The sequence below is a fragment of the Bombus impatiens genome, unplaced genomic scaffold, assembly GCF_000188095.3.
Source record: "Bombus impatiens unplaced genomic scaffold, BIMP_2.2 scf_0478, whole genome shotgun sequence".
In the NCBI taxonomy this organism is placed as follows: Eukaryota; Metazoa; Arthropoda; class Insecta; order Hymenoptera; family Apidae; genus Bombus; species Bombus impatiens.
In genome coordinates, this window is record NT_176897.1 from 1,305,270 (window position 1) to 1,331,417 (window position 26,148).

General features: G+C 36.2%; 5 protein-coding genes across 7 annotated transcripts in view; 1 reads left to right on the forward strand and 4 right to left on the reverse strand.

Moving 5' to 3' along the window:
* LOC105680966 (voltage-dependent calcium channel type A subunit alpha-1-like) overlaps positions 1 to 1,370 on the reverse strand; it is a 28,921-nt gene extending 27,551 nt beyond the window's left edge. The window contains exon 1 of the mRNA XM_024368696.2: positions 994 to 1,370. The gene's annotated coding sequence lies outside the window, so the exon portion shown is untranslated. The remainder of the gene's footprint in view (positions 1 to 993) is intronic.
* Positions 1,371 to 2,851: 1,481 nt separating this feature from the next.
* LOC100740627 (histone-lysine N-methyltransferase EHMT2) lies at positions 2,852 to 8,992 on the reverse strand. 3 transcript variants are annotated; one of them, XM_012387657.3, is made up of 12 exons: positions 7,789 to 8,992; positions 7,118 to 7,713; positions 6,995 to 7,045; positions 6,816 to 6,916; positions 6,099 to 6,741; positions 5,698 to 6,030; positions 5,384 to 5,612; positions 5,110 to 5,316; positions 4,769 to 5,025; positions 4,441 to 4,691; positions 4,195 to 4,370; positions 2,852 to 3,742 (listed from the first exon to the last, which is right to left on the reverse strand). In XM_012387657.3, the coding sequence occupies exons 1-12, from the start codon at positions 8,619 to 8,621 to the stop codon at positions 3,586 to 3,588; spliced, it is 3,834 nt and encodes a 1,277-aa protein (XP_012243080.1). In that variant the 5' UTR covers positions 8,622 to 8,992; the 3' UTR covers positions 2,852 to 3,585. The 3 variants fall into 3 exon arrangements, with proteins under 3 accessions (XP_012243080.1, XP_003490814.1, XP_012243078.1); XM_003490766.4 differs by having other exon boundaries at positions 6,816 to 6,919; XM_012387655.3 differs by having other exon boundaries at positions 6,816 to 7,045.
* Positions 8,993 to 9,849: 857 nt separating this feature from the next.
* LOC100740833 (dual specificity mitogen-activated protein kinase kinase hemipterous) lies at positions 9,850 to 15,544 on the reverse strand. The gene is made up of 8 exons (XM_012387654.3): positions 15,151 to 15,544; positions 14,153 to 14,610; positions 13,883 to 14,062; positions 13,672 to 13,806; positions 13,334 to 13,581; positions 11,504 to 12,196; positions 11,132 to 11,419; positions 9,850 to 11,053 (listed from the first exon to the last, which is right to left on the reverse strand). Exons 1-8 carry the CDS (start codon positions 15,305 to 15,307, stop codon positions 10,918 to 10,920), a joined length of 2,295 nt encoding a protein of 764 aa, XP_012243077.1. The 5' UTR covers positions 15,308 to 15,544; the 3' UTR covers positions 9,850 to 10,917.
* Positions 15,545 to 15,804: 260 nt separating this feature from the next.
* On the reverse strand, positions 15,805 to 18,328 carry LOC100740954 (ATP-binding cassette sub-family F member 1; the record flags this gene model as incomplete). The annotated part of the gene is given in 5 exon segments (XM_003490769.4): positions 15,805 to 16,634; positions 16,712 to 16,890; positions 16,969 to 17,614; positions 17,684 to 17,909; positions 17,984 to 18,328. Coding segments are annotated over 5 exon segments (1,851 nt in total). The 3' UTR covers positions 15,805 to 16,139.
* On the forward strand, positions 18,316 to 22,235 carry LOC100746580 (adenylate kinase 8). Its single transcript, XM_024368757.2, has 9 exons — positions 18,316 to 19,254; positions 19,315 to 19,411; positions 19,500 to 19,592; positions 19,656 to 19,795; positions 19,917 to 20,094; positions 20,179 to 20,303; positions 20,369 to 20,478; positions 20,552 to 20,723; positions 20,803 to 22,235. The coding sequence occupies exons 1-9, from the start codon at positions 19,168 to 19,170 to the stop codon at positions 21,067 to 21,069; spliced, it is 1,269 nt and encodes a 422-aa protein (XP_024224525.1). The 5' UTR covers positions 18,316 to 19,167; the 3' UTR covers positions 21,070 to 22,235.
* Positions 22,236 to 26,148: the final 3,913 nt, after the last annotated feature.

Below are 26,148 nucleotides of genomic sequence, written 5' to 3' on the forward strand. Positions count from 1 at the left end.
CTCAGACGTTAACCCTCGGCGGCTATTTGTTGCACGGGTACGACGAACGACAAAAGGTACCGAAGAACGTTGTTCGACCGGAAAGATTGCTTTCGATTAAATAATTTCGTACGCGACCGAACGTTTGTAAAAATGAATGAACGAAGGGGAAAGGAGAAAGAGAGTACAACAATTGCGCAAAATTTCGATCCTGTCGACTGTGAAAGAACTAAATACAGGTGTTAAGAGGGAAACATAAAACGTGGCACGATTGTACGAGCAAATTTTCCAACCAGAGATTAGAATGGATAGAACGTGTCACAACACGTACAGTAAAATCTTGATTACTGATATGTTAATCAACGCTCGAGTAGCTGAAAAATTCCGTGAAACGTGAAAACGGAACATTTTTCTATTTTATCTTGTCACGTATGTAATTTCGCCTACAATATGTTACGTATCTTATTTATCGATACGTGTATATGTTTAGAAAATACATTAACCAGAAAAATTAGAAAATAAAAGCTTACTTCCATCTTACTTGTTATCGCTATATTACTGCTATACTATATGCATACTAAATAAATTAAGCTTCTCTGAACAAGTAGCATTAAAAGATATTTTCGGTACTAACAAATTAACGATTTGCAAAAAAGAACGAACAAAAAATAGCAGATGATAGATCGCGTGAAAGGTTTCTCGTATTGTTCGAAAAAACATGGAATGTACCAGCGATCGACTCTTTGCTATGACAGTACATGACCGATGTTATATTTACGAAGTTTTTTCCCGGAAAAATTTTTACAATCTCCCGAAAACCATTAACGTCTTTCAACGTTTTCTCCTGTATTTTTCTCCCGAAAATCCAAGGATTTTAATTTATACGAACGTATCTACACCCAGCATTGGGTGTCTGCATTATATTTAATATTCGCGCCGATTCTGCCATTTTTTTTTTTCGTTTACCGATGATACAGATTCGTACATTTTATCGAATATATGCGAGACACTAACCTTCCAGTATTTTTGGCAATCCCGTTGACGCCGTAGGGACGTGGAAGAATAATCTATCCGTCAGCTGGTCATCATAGTAATCGGTGCTCGATGATGCTCACCACCACTAATTCACTGTCACAGAACGTATCACGGTAACGCCGGAATATGACATTGTTAACGATACTCGAACCCCATATTTCGCGTTTCCACGAAGAACAAGATCGTATATCACTACCACGAACCGTACCGGAAAAATCGAAACGAAGGGCAAACGCGACGATAAACTGCCCCACAAACGGAACACGAATGAAAACAAAAATTATACTATAATTCTACGCAGCTACTTACGTATAGCGCTTACAAGCGCTCGACGGTCGCTATACTAACTGCCGCTTCTTCGCTTGAATTTCGACTACCCCGACCGCCGCTGTCAACACAGCCAATCACCATCGACTTGCGCACCAACCGCCAGACCCCCCTCCACCAATCAACGCGCGAACCTGCCTCGTTCGAACTCCAAATGTCCTCGCGTTCGTTTTCGTGCGTCCTGTCGACGTACTTTTTCTTCGAGCGTAACATTTTCGAACGTTATCAAAACGCGTAACGCGATCGATCGTTTGGTTTCGTAAAGTCTATATCGGATTAATCGCGAGTGTTTGTGAAAGAAAACGTATAAGTTTTGCCATAGATTTTTAGCCTAAAGAGGTACGTTTCAAAAAACGATATTCTTGTGAAATATAAAAAATGCCTGTGTTTGTGCAACGACATAATCGATGAAATGATTTGACGGAGAGTAGCCAAGGATTAGATATGTAATCTCGTCTACCGGAATCCGAAAGGTACGTATGTCTCAGATATTTTCTTGGTATAATTTATCGGAATATATTATTTAAACGAACGCACTGTAATATGACAAGTACGAGTAATTTAAAGTACGAATAATTCGTTGAACACGTTAACGTTGTTATATACATATACGTGCTTTGCTTTTAAGGAAAACATGTATTTAGGCGACGTTTAAGGAAAATGTATTAGACTCTTGCTTTTTATTGACGAATTGACGATCGATCAGTGACGCGTACTGCGTAGTAGAAAACAAAACCTTTGGAAAGTTTTCGTCGTAAATGAAATGTACAACACAGATTTAACACCTAATACATTTTAATGTTGTATAATTTTGTAATTCCAAAATCTTTCATATTTATCATAGATTTAACATAGAAAAAAATTATAATTAATAATCATAATTTTTTAATCGTATAAATATATATATATACACTTTATAATAATGGCACTTACGAATATGAAATATACGATATATACCATATATCGACCGATCTACTTCTTACCGTTAAAGGACTTGCCATTCTTGTTACCATTTTAATGTCATTTTCAACCTTACCGATTCTGTAGAGCAGTAGTCAAAATTAAAATTATAATGATAGATGATTATATTTTTGTCTATTCTATATTTCCTTTGTACTTATGAATTGTTTCGATATCAATAGTTTAATTTGTATAACAATTAGATCATCAGTTAGATACAACTTCCTATAAAATATTAAATCTATGGTATAATTACGATATGTTTTCATACCTGCAAATCTTTTTCATTACATATAAAAAGAGAAAGGAGGAGGCAGAGAGAGAGAGAGAGAGAGAGATACTTGTTTTCGAAACAAATTATTGATCAAAACATTTTTCCAAGATCCATTGTTAATTGTATCAAATAAGTATCTAGTGACATCTAGTGGATTACTTCAGACTTGTTGCTGTAGCTTTTCTTATCAAAATTGAATTTCTTCTATTACTATCAGTATTGCAGATTGAATTTAGTCGATATTAGACGAGTATAATCAAACGAAAATACAATATATCTTGAAAAGAACTACATTTCTTTTATTATACAAAAAATCAATAATTTGTACAAAAAGGTGTACTTATGTTCTAAGCTGTTCGTAATGAAACGAACATTTATAAACAATCATTCTATAAAACTGAATAAGCAAGTATCGAACTCGTAACTTTAATCATAACATGACAGTTGTTACGAACTTCGAATGCACTGCATCCATAACGTACATCAATCAGCGATTTACTTTTTCCTAATCACGCACATCATTCGCAAAACTATAGCAATTACAAACACACATTCCATTATAACTCGTACATTATATACGAGATCTATGTAACAACATATATTATGCATATTACTTCATTTAAAAGAGGAAAGAATCGTAAGGTGGCACATCTCCCGAGACATATTCTCACGAGATAATCGGCAGAAATAGGAAAAATATGGTCAAGTTGAGTAAATTAACATATGGACATATGTTCGATTTTGACGAACTGGAATAAGAAAAACGTAGTTCCTTCTTAGCTCGAATAGCAAGATAACATCATTTTAGTTATTCTTCCTACGAAGATCCCATCACCATTTGTACTTGTACTTTTCTCAATTTCACAGACTAAATCGTACGAAGATTGTTTTAAACAAGTTAAAAAACTTTGAGATTCTCTACTTAACATTCCGAGTAATAAGAAGGAAAAACATTAAACTAATAACTAAAATAAGTGTATAGAATTTGCTAAATTGCTTTAGGATTACGATTATTGAGCTGCCAGCATTTCTTCTTGCTGTATTTTTCTGCGGTAGTTGTCCAAAGTAACTTGTATAGTCTTCTCAGAATATCGGCAGTTTTCGGCTCCACAGGTACATGTGAATGACTTGCATTTTATTATCCAGAATTTCTCTCCATAATCGAAGCTGAAGGCAAACAATTCCGTATTGGTCTTCAGTGATAAATAAATTACGTTAATGAAAATCGATGTTCAAGAATAACATGATCTTCGAGCATTCTTACAGTACACTGACAATACGTTTTCCTTCGTGGAATAAAATACCGTATAACGAAACTTACCATCTTCGAAATCAGCAAGAGAAAAGGAAAATAAAGTAATAAATATCATACTCGATGTGTCAGTTTATCTATTTTAAGATATGGAAACAATATCAAGCTCACATGTTTCGAAAGAGTCAAGCAGGACTTTGAGAATGAGTAAGGCGAAGAAACCAAAATTACCAGCGATGACGATTAGCCAACCAAAACCAAATCAGAAGTGGGTTTTATTAACCAAAGGAAATAGCATGAAACGCCGTTTACTAGTATATACATGTATCGTGATTTTCACGAGCCAATCGTTTTTTTTTTAACATACCCGAGCTCTTCATCTGCCTCGATGTCGCGATTCGCAAAAAATGCTATCCTAGGAAAATGCAAATCCTGATGCTCAACAAACACTCGCACTGGCAAGAGATTGGGTGCGCAAGAATGATTTATAAAGCGAGCAATGTTTCCATACCGTCTCGCATCGATACAATATGTTTCTCCATCCTGCACGCGTATAGAATCTCTTGAATTAAAGTATTCGATCTTGTACAGATATAAAATGTTTGATACTTACTCTGTTATCTAAATCGAATAGATAAGAATCGTCTTCTCGATGATCTGCCTCAGAATCCGAAATAATCTCGCCCACATATTCACATACATAGGAACCTTTAGGAATGTGCCGTAGCGTTCTAAGTCCCCATCCTTTACCTTTCGTTCGAAATAATTGAAACCTTTGCGTTAATCCATGCTGAACAACGCGGTTATTGCACGTTATGCGATTACAATCACACGCTGGGTTGCACTCGAACAACATTGGAGGATCTAGATAAATAATAAAACACCTAAACATTTATTCTACATATTAGAAACATTACATTTAAGCAGCATATTTAATATACCTGCATAATTAAATTCAGGAATCAATTTTCCTTCCTCATCGTACCAACATCTTAAACTTATATTCCCACATAAACACTTCTCTGAACTACAATTATCTTCGCATCGACAAGATTGTAAGGACGTTATCGTACGATCAACATTTATATTGCTGGTAAAGCAATTTTCAGTCACGTAAAGAAAATCTGTTGGCTTATCTTCGGAATCGTATCCATTGACACATTGTATCGGATTCGTTTCTTTACCACGTGAAATATCACTATAAAAATAAATCATTAAAAGCATATCGTTAATATCGCTATTACTCTACTGAAGATAAACACATATTCGTTCTGATAATTACTTAGTTAATATTTTGATTGTTTTTTCCCACATGTGTTCAGAAAGTTCATTGACTTTGGCATTTAATCTTAAAGCAGACATAGTATCACCATCATTTGTACAACAATTTACTGCAGTTTCCCCTGCAGCATTAACTTCTCCTATTTTAGCACCACGAGCTAATAAAAGAACACTAACTGCATACTGATCTTGTCTTGCAGCTATATGCCTGTAAAGTCATTAAATATTGTACAAAAACTTAATTATTTTAACTATATAAGCATTAAAATACTTACAAAGGTGTGTCCCCATGAACGTTGACAGCGTTCACGTCACACCCTTCATTAAGTAGCATTTCTGTAATTTCTGAACTTCCGCTAAAAGCACTCCAATGTAACGCTATGTTTTGTTCTGCATCTCGAATTAAAGGATCGCACTTCTTATCCAACAAAAATCGCGCGACATCGGTATGACAAAACTCACAAGCCCAAATTAAACTAGTCCATCCACCGTCATCCACTGAATCTAACAGAACATAAGAAGTTATTGTTACACATAATATTAAACCAATTCAAACAATATAACGCTACTTTAGTAAAAATTTAATTACCTACTAATGTTCTTGGTGCTTTGCATTCTGTCAAAATTATTCTACACACTTCTAAATGACCAGATTTAGCAGCCATGTGTAAAGCAGTCATACCATCTTCTCCTTTCAATGTAACATCAGCACCTATCCTTATTAAGTATTTTACCACATCAGCTTTACCCTTACTAGCGGCTAACATCAAAGGTGTCAACTGATTTCTGTCCATCACGTCTAATTGAGCGCCAGCTTGTACCAAAACATGTACACAAGACAAGTGACCTTTATCCGCGGCTATATGAAGACCAGTCCGATGAGCATAATCTCGGAATGTATGATTTGCATTGTATCCACATGCTAAAACATTAAGAGTCATTACGAGCCATTCCTCGTACTTTCAAAGCAGAAATGGTACAGCAACGTACCTAAAACGTTAACCAGTTTTTCCAAATCTCCATTCTTTACAGATGTGTAAAGGCTCATGATAGTATAACGTTCCGGCCTCTCAGTATTAACAGATGGCTCAGGTATCTTAATAATATCTGCTTGAATTAGAGGACTAGGAGGACGCTCTGCCAACTTTGTGTTATCACCTTTCCCTGGTAAACTCATTTTTGCAGAAGGCAGTTTTGAGAACTTCTTTCGAGTCGGAATGAATACAGGTTTTCTTAAGCCACTCATGGTCACCATTACATCATATGCTGTAGTTTCATTTCCACAATGAGGACAAACACCCTTTTTATTTGGATAAATTTCACATTCACGATGATATTGATGACCATTAATACATTGTACAAACCTTCCTTGTGAACAAAACAGCCCACAAGAAGGACAACAATTATGTCTTAAAAGTCTTTCTTTGTGCATTCGACATAAAATGATAAAAGGAACACGTGTACTCGGCCTTCTCATTGCTACATCATTGCTATCGACTTCATTACAACAACCTACCAATCTATTATCGATCGAATCTATCGCAGTACAATATAATGGTGCCCCAGAACCAGTGATTGTCACATATAGTTGAGACCTTACTTGACATAAACATAACATTGATTGACCATATGCCTGAAAAATATAATGAAACATGTATCTCTGGAATAAAAAATACTAATTGTACTATTTTACTATACTATACTAACTTCACTTATAATCGCTGTTGATTCTGGCTTCGCAGCTTGTCCCTCTGCAGGACTTGGACTTGGAACCATACTTCTCCTTGTTCTTTTAGCAGGTACTATGCCTTCTAGAGTTATATACAAATTAATAAAATCACTTCTTTTATGATAATTACGCATATCAAGAAATTTTGGAATATTACCTTCGGGATAATCGTTGTTTTTGCCTGTTTCTGCAACTGACACAGATCCATCTAGAAAGATATAATGGAAATTATACTATATAAAGTATAATAAAAGCGTATATTTTGTATTTCTTTTTATACCTTCAAATGAATCTACTTTAGCTATTTTCCTCGCAGCTTGACTTCCTCTAGGCCTTCCCCTTTCTCGTTTGGGCCTACCAGCAGCTGGCTTTAAAAATGGCTTTTCAATATCTGCTAAAGATATGTCATCATTTGTGGAATTGCCAATTGAGTTCCCTAGCTTTGCTTGTGAGTCTGAGCTTTTTATCATAGGAGACAATTTCGGCATACCATCAAAGTCGGATGAAAAATTTTGTGACTCATCCAGCACTGTTTCATTTACAATATTTTCTGATATGGTAGAATTTCTAGAATATTCTAACGTTGAGTTTACCTCAGAAATAGTGATATTTCCATCTGAAATAGAAGACTCTATTTCCTGACGTATGTCAGGCGGTTTAGCTTGCAACTGTTTATTTTGATCTTTCCCCTGTATCACCTTCTTAGGTCTCCCTGGTTTGTTATATTTCCTTTGTTTTTTAAATTGTAAATTTTCTTCTGTATAATTAGATTTTTCTTTTCTTGCCATTGCACTTTCTAGCACAGTACTCTTCAATGTTTCTTTACATAATCGTCGAGCTGAACGTTTAGGACCTGGAGATTCTTCAGTGTGATCACTAAAAATGTCATAGAATGTTTACGAATATCATGCATAATATTTTACATATTTAGGATAAAGGAAAATAAGAAACCTAAGTGCTCTTAATCTAGGTCGTCCTGTTCTTCTTTTCCTAGTAACTGGGACTGTACTGTCTGCTTGATCCACCTTTTCTACAGGTTCTGTTGAAGTATCTGGTTCATCAGTCTTTGTTTTTTCATTAAGAACAGTATTTTTATTTTCTGTTATTACACTGGTATCTTCCTTTGGTGATTTTGATTCCTCTATATTTCCTTCTGTTTCTCTGTTTTTAGATTGTTTGACCGGTTCTTCCGTCCTACCTTCATCTGAATCTGATTTTTCAACAGTGTCAGAATTTTCATCTGAATTTTCAATCTTGACAGAAACACCACCAATTTGATCACAATTTGCTAATTCATCAGGAACTAAAGTAAGGTTGGAAGAGCAACTTGATATCTTGGTTTTTTTACCGTGATCGGTATTTTCGTCAATTGTCCTGAATGTAAGGACAATACGCGGAATTCCGTTATCCTTCTTCAAAGTTTCCTGTTTCCCAGTATTTTCATCTTCTTTATGATTTTCATCCGTCGACGTTGATTCCGCGGCATTCTGTTTCATTGGAACATCTTCTTCATCCTTTGCTCCAGCAATTTCTTTCTCATCTGGTGGCATTTCGTCAAGAGGCATCACCGGTTTTTCGATCTCCTTGTGATCTGACTTCTCTGATCGGTTAATTTCTGTACTTTTTACGGGACTCACATTTTTGTTAAATTCATTCGTCATACCCTCGAGGATCTGTTGGATACTGACCTTATCTTCGACCCTCTCGGCAGCCATATCATCCTCTTCGCCCCCTTCTTGACAACCCTCCATCGTGGCATCTTCCTTGCTCTTATCCTCCGACATAATAATAGATATTAACTGGAAACTATGAATCCTTACACTTAAAATGCCACCTCATCATAAAATTCGATGGCCAATAAATTAATCGCTAAACGCTGAACGACTACCGAATCGTACTGCAACGTTGACGATGTCTTCCGCAAAGTGCAACTAGATACAAAGGCAATGGAATGCCTTCTAAATCTCTTTCTGACTGAATACTATCACTGATATTATTATAAACACCATGAAAATATCTCTCCATACACTTTTCAATAGCTTGACTAATTACATTATCACAGAAACTATTTGTTCTAAAGATTTTTGGAGAAATATCTACACTACGCTAGCGTGCCCCGCGTAGACCTGGAGGCCATATTGATTACTCAGGGACGGGCCGATTCGAGCAAAGAATTTATTTTTAAAATGATCTTCGACCAAGCCCTTCTCGTACAAGATCATGTACTCTCTTATAATTTTCAAGAATTATATAATGTTTTCTTTATATTACATTACGTGTAAATAATGCAAATATACACGAATTACATGAAAAATGTACAATATGCATATCTATATAGTGTACGATCATAAATCTATACACTTACACATTGAAAACAAAAAAGATAATGAATTCTTTGCTAATTCGTTAAATCAAAAGAATTTCATTAATAATTTAATAATTATTAATAAAGTAATAATTTCATTCTCTACTGAGATTTATTTTCCATACAATTAAAAATTACAATCCAGAAGTGAAAATTAATATATTATTTATATACATGATTTCATATAATGTCTTCATACCTAACAGTTTCATACCTTCAGAAAAAATTCATTATTCTGCATATTTACGCATATTCATTTACATACATGAAAGTAGCAAGATTAGTGTACATACAAATATCATTTCATTACTAATGAATTATATATTAAAATTCCTGATGTAAAATAGGTATAATTGATCTTTCAGATAAATATGTTAGCGCGATTACTTCGTAATTTTATTGACATTCGTAACAAAATAGAAAGTGAAATTATTGTAATTAAATGAAACCATTACAGTGCAATAATAGTATCGCGCATGAGCGCCTGACGAAAAGAAATTGCTTAACGTTACGTGGCAGTACATGATAAAAATACATTGTAACTAATAAATGGCAGCGCCAATGCGAGATAGGTAATCATAGATGCTAGTGAATTACTCATGACCTATTCTGAAATTCAATACAGGGTAAATGAAACGTGTCAATGATATCGTATAAATATAAGTTTATTTACATTGCAACAGATCCTTTTGTCAAATAAGCGACAAAGGTGATTACGAGTGTAGATTGAACAAAGTTAATGAATAAATGTTAATTAAAAATAATAATTACAACGTACTAGCCCAAACACGCCTCTTATTTTAAATAATATACATCTGTTGAAACTCGTAGAATCTAGGAGACGTGAATATTTGTGCTTCCCTTACGGAGACGTCGTTAATATTTCTTATAATTTGGTTTTCACTCAATCGATCTAGTGATCGCTGTATGTGTTTGGTATTATTTTACAAACGATAATGAATGTGAAAAATGTCGCCATTGCTAAGTCGAGTTGCAGAGATACTGCAAGGCCGCCCGAGGAAGAGAGAATTGCTTTACATGTTTGGTTTCACATACTCTCGCTTGTTCCTCGATAAGAAAAGAAGCGTAAACGAAGAATGATAGGAACGGTTTACGCGTTCAGTACGATGCCGCATCTCCTAATAAAGATTTTCTTTTATCTTTTAGTTTTTTGTTTTTTTCTAATTTTTTTTATTTTTTGTCGCTTTTTTTTTAGAAAAACGTCGAACATACTACATTTATTTATATCTTTACAAGCAATATAAAAAGTTGAGCATCGTATTGCATCAGTAATTGCATATCCTATATAAATACACGTCGATAAGAGAGTTATTGACAAAGTAGTTCAACGCGGTACGTTACAGCCACGGAAATCGTGCAAAAATGAATCCCAAAGACCGTCCTCTCGAATTTAGGAGTCTAACTTTTCTTTTCGTGCTTACGAGCAATATTCAATGTTCAATAATAACATCATACATAGTACGTATCCAAGTTCTTCTTTAAAATACGTACTAAATTAGAATTCACAATATCACCGAGTATTACAAACAACTATTTTTTGGTTTAGAACTGTTTTCAAGTACACTGTGCACAGGTCACTTGTGTGCACAACCATCGTTGATTATAACACCGTTCTACGTGGTACATGTGATTAATTCAATTACTTTTATCGCATATGGCACCAACAAGGAATATGATTTAATCGTAACGGTGGGTTATGGAGGCGGAGGTCTCCTCTGAGGTTCGGGAGTGTAACGTAGTCGAGCTCGTACATGTTGAGGGCTACCGGGCACGGAATTGCTTTCCGACAATCTTCTCGGTGGAGGTTGAGGTGGAGAAGATGAAACGTACCTTGAAAAGAATATGCATCGAATTAAAAAACTGTTCACATCTTATATACGCTTGAAGTCAAAAAAAGAAAAACAATACCTTCGTGCAAAAGAAGGAGAGGCTTGATCCACTAAATTCCTTCTAAGGGCAAGAGGAGATTCACCGCGACTCAATCTCGGCGGTGGTTCCGGCGAAGGAGCACGTTCGCTTCCAAGTCTAAGACGAACATAAGAAGCAAAACGCTTCTTGGCAGATTCTTTAGACCCACCCTGAACAGGTGGCATAACAGGTGACGGTTCTTGCTTCAATTGATGAGCAAAACGGGAAATTAATAATTCGGGGCTAGTAGAACCATGAGATCCTTGTGGAGGGGGTTCAGAAGGAAACCTGTATTTAAAAAATGAATATATATAACAATATCTACGCTATTAATCATACCAACAACGGGTTACAACATTTATCGTTATTTACCTTTTACGACTAATCATAGGACTACCATAAATATCTTGAGTTTGGGGATGAGTTTGAGGCACAGATGGAGTTTGTCCTAATCGTTGTTGAAGAAACGGAGAATATCGCCCACTTTCAGTTGATTGTACTACATTTGGAGGGTCAACGTTTTCTCTTCTCCAAGGTGAATAATCACGAGCAAACGGACTTAAAGATCTAGAGACACCTTGCCATCTTTCTTTACTGGTGTCTCGATCTTCCGTGAAGCGCCCATGATATGGTGAATAGAGTCTACTTCCCGCGTCTATTGTACTAGCATCCTGTCGATAAGGAGAGAACGGTCTTCCTTCTTGCCTACCTTGTCCATTAAGAGAACAATGATTCGAAGAATAATCCCTATTTTGATCGGCATGCCTATATGGTGAATACGGTCGTTGAAAATTCGATTCCGATGTATCCATGTCATTGGACGAAGGAGGAGAAAACGGCCTGGAAATTTCCTTTCGTCTAAGCGCGTATGGACTATAAGATACATAGTTCGCACCATTCTCACTATTTGATCGTTGATGAAATGGCAAAAAGCTGGAGTTCTGTGAGTCTTTGGTGACATTGCTTCGTAGGAAAGCTGGTACTTCAGACTGAGCCCTGAGATGAGCTGTTTGTTTCAAAGATACATGACCCGTAACTCGTTGCTGCCACCCTGGCAACCTGAAACTGAATTCAACAATATTAAACTACGGTTTTACATATCATCAAAAAAGAATTACTGGTCCCCCAAAATAACTTGATTTGTGTAAAAATGTCACTGGTACCCAAGATACCCAAGATAATTGTATCATGTTGGTTCTGCAAAAAACTTGAGTTCATAGGGGATTAATAGAAGTTAGAACGTTAATCATAGAATCATGCAACACAAACGAGGATAGAGGAATTTTTACCAAGGTCATAAAGAATATCTGTGGTCAGAATTAAAAAATTCAAAATATTACATGCTAAAAACACAAGTAAAATGTTTAACTGACATATTCTAACGTTTAGGATAAGGATAAAAATACAAATATAATTAAACAAATATAACTATTTTATAATGAATGGAGTGTGCACAGGGAAATCTTATTTGTGCCACTGAATGATCGCTACATAATATAAAGACAAATAAACGAATATTCAAATAAATAAAAACAATGCTTACCATGAGTAGGGGTTGAAGGGTGGGGTGTGTAACAGGCGCGTGCACAAACCAAACAACTCGAAATGAAAATCGGGCAGATTTTTGGATAATTGTGAGGTGTATTTTTTTTAAGTTTTTTGGAGTTTATGGGTAAGTTTTTAAGGAAAATGGAAGAAGGGGCAGGGGCGAGGGAGAGGGGATGCTATGCTGCGCTGCCTCCCTCAAGCTCAACGCTGCAACACAATTTAACACGCACGCAAACTTTTAATCGAAATGTATGGACAGGTTTGTAAATGTTGTTTGGCAATGAATAAAAGATAAATATATAAAAACTAGTAGTATCCAACAAAAATCCAACTTTAAAACTCAGTGTAATTTTTCGAGCTCCTTTAATACCTACCCATTAACCATGAATGCTGAAGTGTGTTAAAAATTTTTTAAACTAATATAAAAGAACAATACCCGGTTATTTTCAAACCAAACCAAATCATTATAATATTAGTTGGGAATATCATGCCATGTTTAAAACTCTATTTGTTTCCTATAGAATGGTCTTTTCTAATAGCACATATCTCTACCACATTTTCTAAAGTCACATGATCTTTTTAATCAAAAATTTTCTATACAATACTTGAAAACTATCTTGTAATATTTACGATATACGCTTATTAACAGTTTACCTTGGCTCTAATTGCTGCATAACTCTGCCAAACCATTGGCAACCAGAATTTAGTACTGAGGAGTTTGTTTCTTCATCTTGTGGTACATCGTGTTTTCGGATAAAAGGATGCTCCATGAGTTTATGATACTTTGGACGATGTTTATAATTTTTTGTAAGGCAACAACTCACGAAATTTCTAAATTCTTTTGAGAAGAGTACATCTGGTGGAAGGGATGGAGGGTCATCTTGCACTACTCTGCTCAGTACCTATGAATTCATATAAGTATAACGAGCATTTTAAACACATCAAATACTACCATTTGTATAATATATGTTTATATAATATACTCAGTTTACCTCAAAATCAGTCTTACAATCTCTGTAAGGGAATACTCCTGTAGCTAATTCGACTAAAGTGATACCCAAGCTCCAAACATCGGCTCTTATATCATAGTCTGGTTTTGTTGGATCTGGGGGATCAATTCTTTCAGGCTGTAAAAGTATAGCAGTATTTTATAAAACAATTTTAAACTTCAGCATAACAAGAAATAACATTATGTGTACTAACAGCCATGTAAGCAGCACATCCTGCACTTCTAGTTTTTGCTTTACTATCAACTAATCTGCCAGATATACCAAAATCACATAACTTAACTCCTCCCCTTTCATCAAGAAGAATATTACTAGGCTTCACATCTCTGTGAATTACACCGTGCTTTTCTTTCAAATATGATAATGCTTTTACTGTCTGTAAAGATATAATTCTTTTTACATAAATAATAATCCAGGTAGAATTAAGACAAATATAAGACTTATCATAAACTTATGATTTACTTACTGCTACTGTAACTTTTCCTAAAAATTCTTCAGGCATTGCTTGCCTGGTCCTTTTTAATAATTTATCTAAACAAGTTGCCATTAGTTCCATACAAATCCACACATCAGATTCGGTGATAAAACAACCCAAACATTGCACAATATATGGACAATCATGTGATTTTAACACAACATCAAGATCCATAATTATCCTTTTATTCTCTTCTGCGTTACCAGAACGCCTCATTTGTTTAACGGCAATGAGTACACCACTAGGTTTATGCCTCATTTTAACAACATGTCCACAGGTACCATTTCCCAATTCACCTAGATGTTCTAAGTCTTTCATTTCAGTTTGATACCTCTGACCATTAATATTTAAAATACCATTCATTTTCATGATTTCTTGTAGTTTTGATTCAAATTCACTATCCTGTTTCTTTGGAGGTATCTGTGAGACTTTCAATGTTGGAATTGGAGCTGCATTAAAGATAAGAGTTCAAAATCATTTTTATATCTAACTAGAGGTGTAGGAAGTGACATACATTCTTCGATAAAAAAATAATCTTACATTTTCAATACACATGCAATGTCTTTTATTATTGATGGACGAACATTAACAAGTTTGCTTGAAGACAAATAACAATTCAAAACTAGATAAAAGAAAATAATCATTCTTATCATTACAAAGAGATTCTTCCATTAAAAAAAAGTACATTGTGTTTGTTTATGATTCATTTAAACATATTTCTGTTTATCTCAAAACACAATCTATTTATCAAAATGAAAAACATATGCGTGTATAAATGTTATTAATTTACCAACAGGTTGAATGAAATAAACTACGCGTTAGATAAGAAGACCAAAAGAGTATCGTATATAGAATCAACAGAATAAATTGTGATGATCAACATAACCTGTACGACAAGTAGTAAAAGCAAAATTCAATTGGAAATTTTTGGAAAAAACGTCAAGAAAAGATTTTATTATTTTTATAAGTGTCGTTTAAATTAAACTCACGTCGTGAGGCAGAACTCGAGACAGACCCCGAGGATGACGGTTGAAGACTCGTTCCTGGTCCAACCTCGCTGTTCTGTCTATCTCTATCTCTTGATTCATTTTCTGCTCTAAGACGTTCTTGTAAATTCAGAATCTTATTCTCCAGAGTACTGGACATTGCGACGGTCTTTTGGAACACTATCAAATTCACCGCGGGACACCACCTCGCACAAAATATTTGACAATTTTCACATCACTCGTCTGCCCCTTTTGGCAGCGAACATTGCGCCGCCGGTTATACGCATTTCAGTAGAACCAACTCTCTTTAAATTTCTTAGAAATCACTAGAGTAGTTTATGATAAGAAAGTTTTCCAAGGAAAATTATTTCATCTTCTAACTACATAATATCGTATATGTATAATATATATATATATACATATATATTCTCATTTTCATACAAATTCATATATGTACATGTTATTTAAGTAGAGATCAATATGTAAATGATTTCTATTTTTTTTCTACAAACGGAAAGTAAATATTTATAATGTAGAATACAATTTTGCAGACCTTAATAGTACAAATGTATATAAATGTTTTTTTTGAAGACCTGATTAATACGTCTAATTATTGAAATAAATTGTAACTATCAAGCGTGTGAAAACTTTAAAGAATTAGAATATCTTAATTTTATAGGTAATAAAATCATTTCATTGATAACAATATATTCCAGCATTTCATGTAATAATTGTAATTCGCGTTAAAAGTTTTGACTATTAAAATACAATTTTTTAGTCCTATCAAACTTGATGCATCTCAAAGCACAAATTATCTCGTATTTAAAGCATTGATAGTCATATTTCAAACGTAATAATAAAGAATTGGCAATATTATTATAGGAAAGAAGCTAATATGGAGAAAACAATTAATATATTGATGGAATATTTATTTAAAGGGATCGATTTTATGGGCCACTGGAAATTATTACTATCCTACAAAGCAAAAATATTCATTGTAGAACAGCTGCGTTCGCGGCTATACTTGGGTTGTTAATGACTTCTCCCAAACTTTCCAGCAGTTCTTTCCTATAATCATCGAAATCTCCATCAATTTCATTAATCTGTTGATTTTCGATTACATATAAACAACATTCTGTATCCCTAATTAAACGCTCATCGTGAGAGACGATGATAACTCCTCCCTTGTAATCATTGATAGCATCAGCTAGCGCATCGATTGATTCTATGTCCAAATTATTTGTTGGTTCATCTAAAATTACAACATCAGGTGCATTTAAACATAATTCAGCTAATGCTACTCGTGCCTTTTGACCTCCTGATAAATCTTTCATTTTAATTGTATGCGCGTGAGAGCTAAGTCCAAATGTTCCTAATTGTTTCCTAGCTTTCTCATATGGAAGGTCAAATAAACGCATTAGATATTCCGACGGCGTTTCTTCAGCCGTTAGATGTTCGCCAGAGTGCTGGTCAAATTTTCCTATCCTCTAAAAACGATAAAGCATAATTTAATTATACGAATTTGTCATTTAAAATAATAAAATTAATTTTTACTGTTACTTACTAATCTGTGATTTCTTATTAATTCCCCTTTCACAGGTTGTAAATCAGCTGTTAGTAACTTCAAAAATGTAGATTTACCGACCCCATTAGGCCCAACTATGGCTATTCTAGAACTTAAATCGATACCGAAATCAACGTCGATAAATAATGATTTTTGCCCTTCATAATGAAAGGTTACATCTGAAATAAAATATGAATTTTCAAATCATTTATTGTAATATAAAGCAATGTAATGTATATAATATAATAATAACATACTATGAAGACCAAGAATTGGTGGTTGCAATGGAGGTGGATCAGGAAAACTAAATTTCACTATATAATCTCTAGGTTTCTGTAACAATTCCGCAGGTGCATTATCATCTTCTTGTTTTTGCATTTTCGTCCTGTTCTTCTCCTGCTTTCTAGTTAAGGCTTCTTTCTGTTTCTTTTCAGCTTGTTTTTTACTTTGACCAGAAGCTTTCAGATCCTTAAGTCGTTTTTCTTGTTTCTCATACGCTTTAATCATTTCTTTCTTCTTTTGCTCGTACATTTTCTTGAACATACTATAATTTCCCTTATAATAGAACAATTTTTGTTGATCTAAATGAATTATATCTGTACACACATTATCTAAGAAACTCTGGTCATGGGAAACGATAAGTAATGTTTTTTTCCAAGCTTGAAGATAATTGTCTAACCAAATAACAGCATTTAAATCTAAATGATTAGTTGGTTCATCGAGCAACAGTAACGTTGGTTCTAAGAAAAGAGCTCTAGCAAGAGAAACACGCATACGCCAGCCACCAGAAAAATTTTTTGTCGCACGATCTTGCATGGCACGGCTAAATCCTAGACCAGCAAGAATTCTTCTAGCTCGTGGTTCTGCAGAATCTGCCCCAATAATTTTTAATTCTTCATAAACCTATAAAAAATGTATTATTATAGTACAATAATAAGATATTTATATACACATTTACATTCAATGAATTACCTCCTGTAATCTGTTTTGGACAGATGTATCTCCTTGTTCTACCAGTTCTTCTAATTTTTTACACTCTGCCATTAATTCCTTACACTTTATATCTGCATTAAGTACTACTTCCACAGCTGGCGTATCATCAGCAATAACTTCTTGCTCACAGTATAAAACATCGATGTTGGGCGGAATAGCAAAAGCTCGCTTTGCTATATGACGAAGTAAGGTAGTTTTTCCATGACTGAAATATATAATAAAGATTTAGTAAAATAGCGAAATGATATTTTATGAATTAGGAAGTGAAAAAATACATACCCATTTGGTCCTACCAAACCATAACGTCTGCCTTGTGCAATTAACAAGCTGGCATTGGTAAATAGTTCTTTTCCTTTTGCAGCAATACTAAAATTTTCAACCTTAATATCAACAGCATTTTCTAATTGTTGATTACCACGCTGTTGACTTTGAGTCTGAGAAACAGTGAAATTAGTTTCAAGTTCGCTATGACCCTGACCACCGGTCTTCGTTAACATTTCCATCGTTTTTTCATATTCCTGTTGCTTTTTCAATTTTTTCTTTTCTTTATGCGTCAGCTTCTTCCCTGTTTCTTCCACCTCCATATCGGATATCTTTTTCGCGACATCTGATATGTTTTTATCGTTTGACATACTGAAACGTGCACCTAACTATCTAACCTCAATATTCCACACTTTCCTGAGATCTAGTAACACACAAAAAGTATAAAAACACGTGGCGCCATCCAATTCTCTGCATACTTAGTCTTAGCATATTGCAGTGTTTTATAAATGTATATATAATATTCAATGAGAATAATGGAATTGATGTTTTATATAAACTATTGGAAAAAAGCAAATCAATTTAAGCAACGTAAGTGTTGTATTACTTTCTAAAAGGTAAAGTAGGTAAAAACAAAAAAATAATACACGATATGTTTATAATATATTGTTATAAATGAGAGAGGGGAAACAATTGAAGTAGATCTATTAGATACCATAAAAAATGTATCGATCCTTTATGATAAAATATAGCGAGATAGAAGTACGTTTTTTTAAACTCGAATATTTTAACATAAAAGATGGCGGGATTGCAGGAAATAGAGAAGAAAGCGCGTACCATTAACGCAAGATTTATGGCTTATATGGAGAAACATCGCTTATACGAACTGTTTTACGTAAATAACCTCCATATTACAAATATAACCGATAATACAGTTTTATCAAAATCTTACAAAAACGAAACGTATATAGGAAATAGCAACTCAATTAACGATCCAAAAACCTGAAGATCATCTTGTATTTATGAAGCAATATCTTCAACTTGCTGCTAAAAGACTCAATGTTCCTAACATTATCCTTATCGCACCTGCAAACTTTGGTAGATAGAATTATCTTAGATAGACTTCTTCGGGTCGCTATTTTAAGTCTTATTTGCTTGAATTGAAAAGAAAAAAGAAAAAATATTTCATATGGACAGATAGAATGGCCTTAGCTAATGTTCTTCGCGAAGAATTGGGAGTACATCCTTTAACCTTGAAAGATCTTCGTAAAGCTTGCTCTCAGCATGACGTAAGCGAAAGCATTCACAGTTTTGTTTTATCTTTTCAAGAAATGAATTTTTCCTATTAGGATGATTGTCAGTGCGAGGAATCGGAAGATCTTGCGTATGCAATGAAGAAAATTCTACAACGCGGAACTTTTCATAAAAGTGGATGGCTATTAGTTGGTAATAAATTACACGCGTGTAGATACATTTATAGCACGATTTAAAAAGATGGAATACCTAAGAAATTGTCCTTTGGCTTGTCTCATAGACTTACCAAGAACGAAAAAAGAAGCACAAATATTTCAGCGTAACGGAATAATACCAACGCATGTGATACAACTTATAGTTTCAGATGACAATGGTACAACTACGAAGAACGGTATATCTCTAAATTCGATAAATTTACATAATTTTCCTGTTTTAGAAAACTGGGGAAATATTTGCACAGATGCATTCGCTTGCCGCGAAACATGTAATCCTACAGACACAGAGAAAAATATAAAAAATCGTCGTTACTTGAAAAATTGTCGGGGCTTATTGGAAGCGTACAGGCATTGTTTAATAGTTAGTTAAACTTTCAAAAAGAATTTGTGTCTGTAATTAAATTTATAATACTTGTGCTTTTATGTCGGCGAATAGTGAAAGTACAATTGTTGACTTGAAAAAAAAAAAAATTGATTTCAAGGCAGTCGAGGTAGGTATCAGGTCCATCGACGAACTTGGGAAAGATTGCGCAAAACTGGCAAAAACAAAGAAACATTGTGGAGCACCGTCGCTTTTTCGCATTGCGCTTATTGGATTTAGGGGATCTGGTTGCACTACATTAGCAAAATATTTGGCCGAACGATTCAATCTTGTTCACAGTACTACTTTTATTTTACAGCCTATTTTAGCTTCTCGTTGCTCGATAACTCGTTACGAGTTGTAAATGTTGTCATCTATTTTAGTTGATTACGATTATATCGCAGAACAGGCGCGCTTACAGCAGAATCCTTTGGGAGAAATGCTCCGATTGTTCGAGTACAAATGGGGGGAAAGACCGAAGCCTGAAATTAGGATTCAAATCGTCGAAGTATGATAAAATCAATGGATAAATGTATCGAATCAATAACTGTGTTACAATGTTATTATTTTCAGAAACACATATCCGGGTATGAGTGTTTGAAAAGGGGTTGGGTTTTAACTGGATATCCAAAAACTGTAGAAGATTTTAAACTATTAGATTTGAATCCTACGCCTCCAAATAGGTAAAAAAGCGAAACAAGTGTCCAAAGCTGAAGAAGTTTGTGAAAATTTTGTTCAGCGTGTTAAATATTTTAGAGTAATATTTGTGGAAGCGAGTGGTGACATTTGCAGAGAAAGACTGCTTAATCGTAGATACAATATTGTCACTGGAAGCAAGCACATTTTGTCGACAGCGAATTATGCCGTTAACGATGATTGCAAATTAGGTGTACATCCCAGAGATTTCAGACTAATCGTAGAACGCGATGTAAGAACGCGGCTACTATTGCGATTAAAATTATTTTTATATCGTCGCGTCTATGATTTTAATTGCTGAAAAATTACAGCTTCAAGAGTACGAAGAGAATGTGATCGACATGATGCAGTATGCAGGTGAATCCGCGATAAAGATCGATGGAAACGAGGAAGAAAGGATCGTCCGAGAAAAGGTAGAAGCAAGTATAATGCGTCCAGTTCCACCCTGGTATTCGAGGGTGCCAAGACCTTCACCTGTGATCGATCCCATGAGCAACGAATTTGACCCGGATGACGAACCCGATTCCAGCGTGTTTGATAATATACGTGCCCCCGAGCCGACGTATACTTTTATCTAACTTATAGCCGTCGACCCTACTTTACCTTCCGTAAGGGTAGAAAACGGGATACTTCTAATGCATCCTGTTATCCTAGTACGCAGAGCATCTTATTTCCACAACATCACACCATTTGCATGATGCCATGTATGGATTTTTTAATACGTATAGCTACTTTTATTACTTTTATTGTTTAAATTGCGATGTAAAGAATTATCGATATAAGCAAATTTCGATAGAAAATTTGTGAAATACAGCTACTTACTTGTATTTCCTTACAATAATCTTTATGCTAATAAACTTTAGCGACGTCCTTCGATATTATTATTTGCTCTGCGAGTAGTAGGATCAACGATTACGTGGACTGTAGACGATACGTCAACCTGTTTGCTTGGGAATCGCACCACGGGTAGTATATCGATGTGGAAGTGAACGGTGTTTCGTCGAGAAAAGAATACAGTATATAGTTGAATTAAGGATATCACGCGCCTACATTAACAAGTATAATTGCCTCAAACGCGAAGCATATTTCCGGATCAAGGGTGTATAGAGTGGGATAGGTCGCAACACGATTGCAGAATGTACGCAGGACTTGCTACGAACGATGAAATCCTGCTTACTTTGCCCAGCAGTTACTAAGACCTTTGCCTTTTTCAGGAGAAATTTGCCAAATTGCGTGCTTGATGTCTTCATCCTGATATCGAGAGAATGCGATGTATGTGTTCTACATATTATCGAGATATTCGCGATGGTTAATTGCGAACATAAGGATTGGTTGTTTATCGCGTTATTGGAAGTACGATCCGACGAAACAGTTTTGCTATTTTATTCAAAGGATAGAAATTTGTACTATATTACTTACTTTTGCATAAAAGTAGAATTCACCGTTACAACGACTACTTTGATAAACTTGGATAAATTAAAAATTCGTTCAGTTACCGATCGGAACTGATTTCTGTAAAACTACGTACAACCCGGAAGTAAAGAGGAAACTTGGGTCGAGGAAAGTAGAGTCGGATGGAGGTGAAATGCAAGGAAATGCTGCATAAATGTTGGAAGCAATATTCCAGTATAAAACATGTTTCTTAAGTATTGAAGTAATCGTAAACTGAGAGGGGAAGAACGTCTTTGTGACTTTGAAATTTTAGCAAGTAACCGATCAATTTTTATTCCCTGTTTTATCGATGACACGAAATGATTTTTTTTCTGCAAGTTCTGGAAGTGGCTGATCTAATTTAATTAACATAGATATTATATGTTATCAATCCTATCTACTTATACTGGATAGGATGTCTATAAGCTTTAGGTCTACTGGCATTAGGTATTCGTATATCGATTATCCTTGAAAAATTGCTTTAATATAATATTTCCCGCACCGAACGAAAGACAATCACGCAAAGAAGAAGGATCCCAGGCTATTATTAGAAGGACTTCAAAAGACGAAATAAGCTCGAGTATTAGGATAGAAGAAAGCACACGAGACACGATAGGATCACCTGTATCCTCGATATCCATATCACGTGCATCATCCTACTTGGACATCTGCAACCCTATACCCGTATGGATATCCCGAGTATGCGTTGAACATCAAGTGTGTACTACGTGATCATCATACATATACAGAAACATTTTTTTTTTCGCTGGTATTACAGATGCATTAGGCTCGCATAACGTCGCAACGATCTTCCCATCGAACTAATCAAATCCACTAGTCCTATCTTTCAATCCACTCGCAAAATATCCTTAAACGAATTTCAGTCCTTTCGAAATATTCGTTTAAGAATCTTCACGCGATAGTAAATAATTATTATTGGTTGTCACCTTTTAAAGACGACATAGTTCCGAGACTCATCGCCGTCCATTACCATTCACGACGAATAAGAAAATATGTACGCTATCGATACGTTGCGTTCGTCAACGTGACGACACGTGTTTATATCTTACGAACATCCAATCGCACTAGGATATCATGCGAACAGGTATTTCGGGGCTGAATCGATCCCCTTGGAAATCGATTGTCGAGCTTGCTCGAGTTTCCAAACGGTGAGCATTCCCCGTCGATCAGGACTTTATATAAGACGAAATTTTCTCTCGGTCGATCAAACGAAAGGATTCTTTCGCGTTCAAGGAAGCGCAACATCCCTCGAGACTCGTCAATGTCCTGTCACTCGTCAACTGCGTGGCGCCAGAAGCATTCGCAGCACCAGGACTGCATAACCGCGGAAAGGGGTTCGCACGAACCTCCGGGACCTCGAATCTAGGGATGGGACGCGTATTCCGCCCCAGCTAGAATACCAGGACGCTAGTAACATTTCACCATCGTGGACGTTGTTCTGGTGTTTTTGCGCAGTTTCTAGAAGATTAATCACGTAGGAGTTTAAGAAAACGTCGCAGAAGATTCGTTCGAAATAAGCAGGAACATTTGAAATTGTCAATGGGTTTAAATATCTATTCGCAATGTTAAACGCAGAAAACGTATTAATTTAACGTTTCAGAAGGGAAGAATGGAAACGAGACGCAAGATACAACGTTTCTTTTTCGTTCGACTTTGTTATTTTTCATCGAACATATCCCGCCTTCTATACATCTTAATTTCGCCTGTGTATCACAGGCGATCATAAAACGAGTGGCGCATGCTGCCGAAAAAAATTCCAGATATTCGGATGGATTTCCGATAACAGACAACACGTCTATATGTACACAGTGTATATAGTACGCTACTATGTGGCCACCCTTGAATGAAACAAATATTGATTCGCTTGGCGAATCGGCGGCTCGCAAAATTCCCTGTTTTTCGTACCATTAATGCTTTGAACGAGTGCCTAGAATTCTGTATTTTTTGGAGGATGAGCCGAACGATCGGTTCGGTGGTCGTTGTACAGAAAAAAATGCTTGGTAAATTCTGAAAGGGTTTAAATGAAAGTTCTATTGGATGGTAAGCTTTCGCGGAGATCGCAAGCAGACGAGTTAACGTCAAAGCGTACACGCCGAGTCGCACACCAGGATACCAGCCGCAAAGCGGAGACACGCGTTTCTATTACTCAACCACTCGTAGTCGATCGAACAGGCTGATCTTTAGCCAAATCCAGTAGTTTTATTTGAGACTTCTTCCCCGAGATATATACCGCGTAATTGATTCAAGACCGTTCGAAATTCGTTGGATCGCCTCGAGGACGTAATCACTGCGACGGACAACCACGGTACCTCACTTCCGTAGAATCAAGTTTTATCTAAGATGCGCGAATTTTTAAAACAATCATTTTCTCAACAAATTCGCTGAGCAATGTCAACCACTTTATTTCAACTTGCAACGTCGGTGAGTTCTAAACACGTTGCAAGTTGTAAAAATACCGTTGATTCAATTTTTAAAGAAAACTCGTGGCAACGTTAACGATGACTCCGGCGCAAAGGGTGTAACGGTATCATACCCTCGAGCGTGCCTAGTAATTATCTCTGCTAAAAAAAAAAAGTTGGTGGACGATGTTCCACGAGCACCGATATAGCTAAAAGTATCACCGAGTTATCGCTCAAAAGAAACAATGTTCGCTGCCTCTTAAAACCCGGCAGCCTCTGGGCGTTTAAGTCCTCAAACCGTTCTAATTGAGGTTCCTCCTCGTTACCGCGAAAGAGTTACCGGAAACAATGGTTGGAACAAGTAGATGACAATTGCACGTAGCAAGCAAGCATCCTCCCTAACAAAAGCGTGCCTACCGGTCCTCGTTTTGGCTATCTCTCTCCGTCTCCTTCTTACTTCTCGTCTCCGCTATTGTTCCCTTGCTACCGCAACGAGCGTCAGCGTCAGGTAACGAGTAACGAAGCGTCCTTCGTGCCTCTCGAGATATCGAGACAGCTAGCCCGAAACGTTCTCTCGAATACTGGATAAGAGTAAACTTCTAGAAAACAACCGCAACAAGACCACCGAAGATTAAGTCGTTGGAAAACCACGCGAACGCTCTTCGATGCGAAACGATCATGCGACGCGTTCATCGGCCGTTTAGTTCTTCGAATTTTCTCCATCGATCGGGCACGTTCTTTCTTTGGTAGATATGGAACGTAGAATTGAGGCACGTGTACGAAGAAAGCGACGAGCGCTTCACGAGTGTTGCTAAGATTCGGCACACGGTTACTTACGAGCGGCGACAGGTGATCTCGCAATCTCAACGAAATTTTCCACGTCGATGTCATTACGCCTTTATTGATAGCGATCGAACGCGAGTCAAACGTTTTCCAATTAACTCTGTTTATCTACTAAGTCTTAGCGTTCGATAGCTATTTTCGAGAGCCATTATCACCGACCGGCAGTATCGCGGCAATTTATAGACAACCGAGTTACAAGCAACCGAGTATCCGTGCAATTACCGGCGAACATCCGTAATTATTTTAATGATCGCCACGAATCGATAGCATCGAAAGTCTGGCCGACGAGTTTCGATCTACGAAACTAATTTAATTAGTGCTTTAAGCGCGATGCACACGGTTGCAGATAGCGGAAGGGTGATGGTTACCGGCGAGCGAGGTGTCGAGGATACAGGAGGTCAGGCTTTCACGATAAAGCCATTAACGGTACAATTAGCCGTACGCTGAAATTTTTAATAGAGAAGCGAGCCCCGTGAAAAGATTTCTACCTAATTTCGCGAGAAAGGGTGAAAGGAAAACGAAGGAAACGGGAAATCCTCGGGTCGAACGCGGTAGAGACAGAGGAGCCCGTGGAATTGCACAGAAGAAAGGAAAAAAACGAGCCGAAGCCGACTACGCGGAGAGTTACTCGCCTCTCATTTTGCTCGAGTGCACTCGCGAACGGGGAAACATTTCAATTAATTACTGCGTAATTAAAATATGAAAAAGTAGTCATTACCCCGCGTTTCCACGTCGGTTACTTGGACAACTTTCCTGCTTGTCGCTCCCCTTTCCCTGGTCCTTTCCGGTCTTTCCTTTCGTTCTCCTCGGCATCCATTCGGCAAGAATCGCTTCATCTTCCTTCCGACACGTTTGTTTCTCTCGTCTTTCGTCGCTCTCCTCCTCGTCCCACCCTTTCCGCGATCCTGACTTTCGGATATTTCGTTCTCCCGTTTCATTTTCCCGACACAGATAATCCGTGGG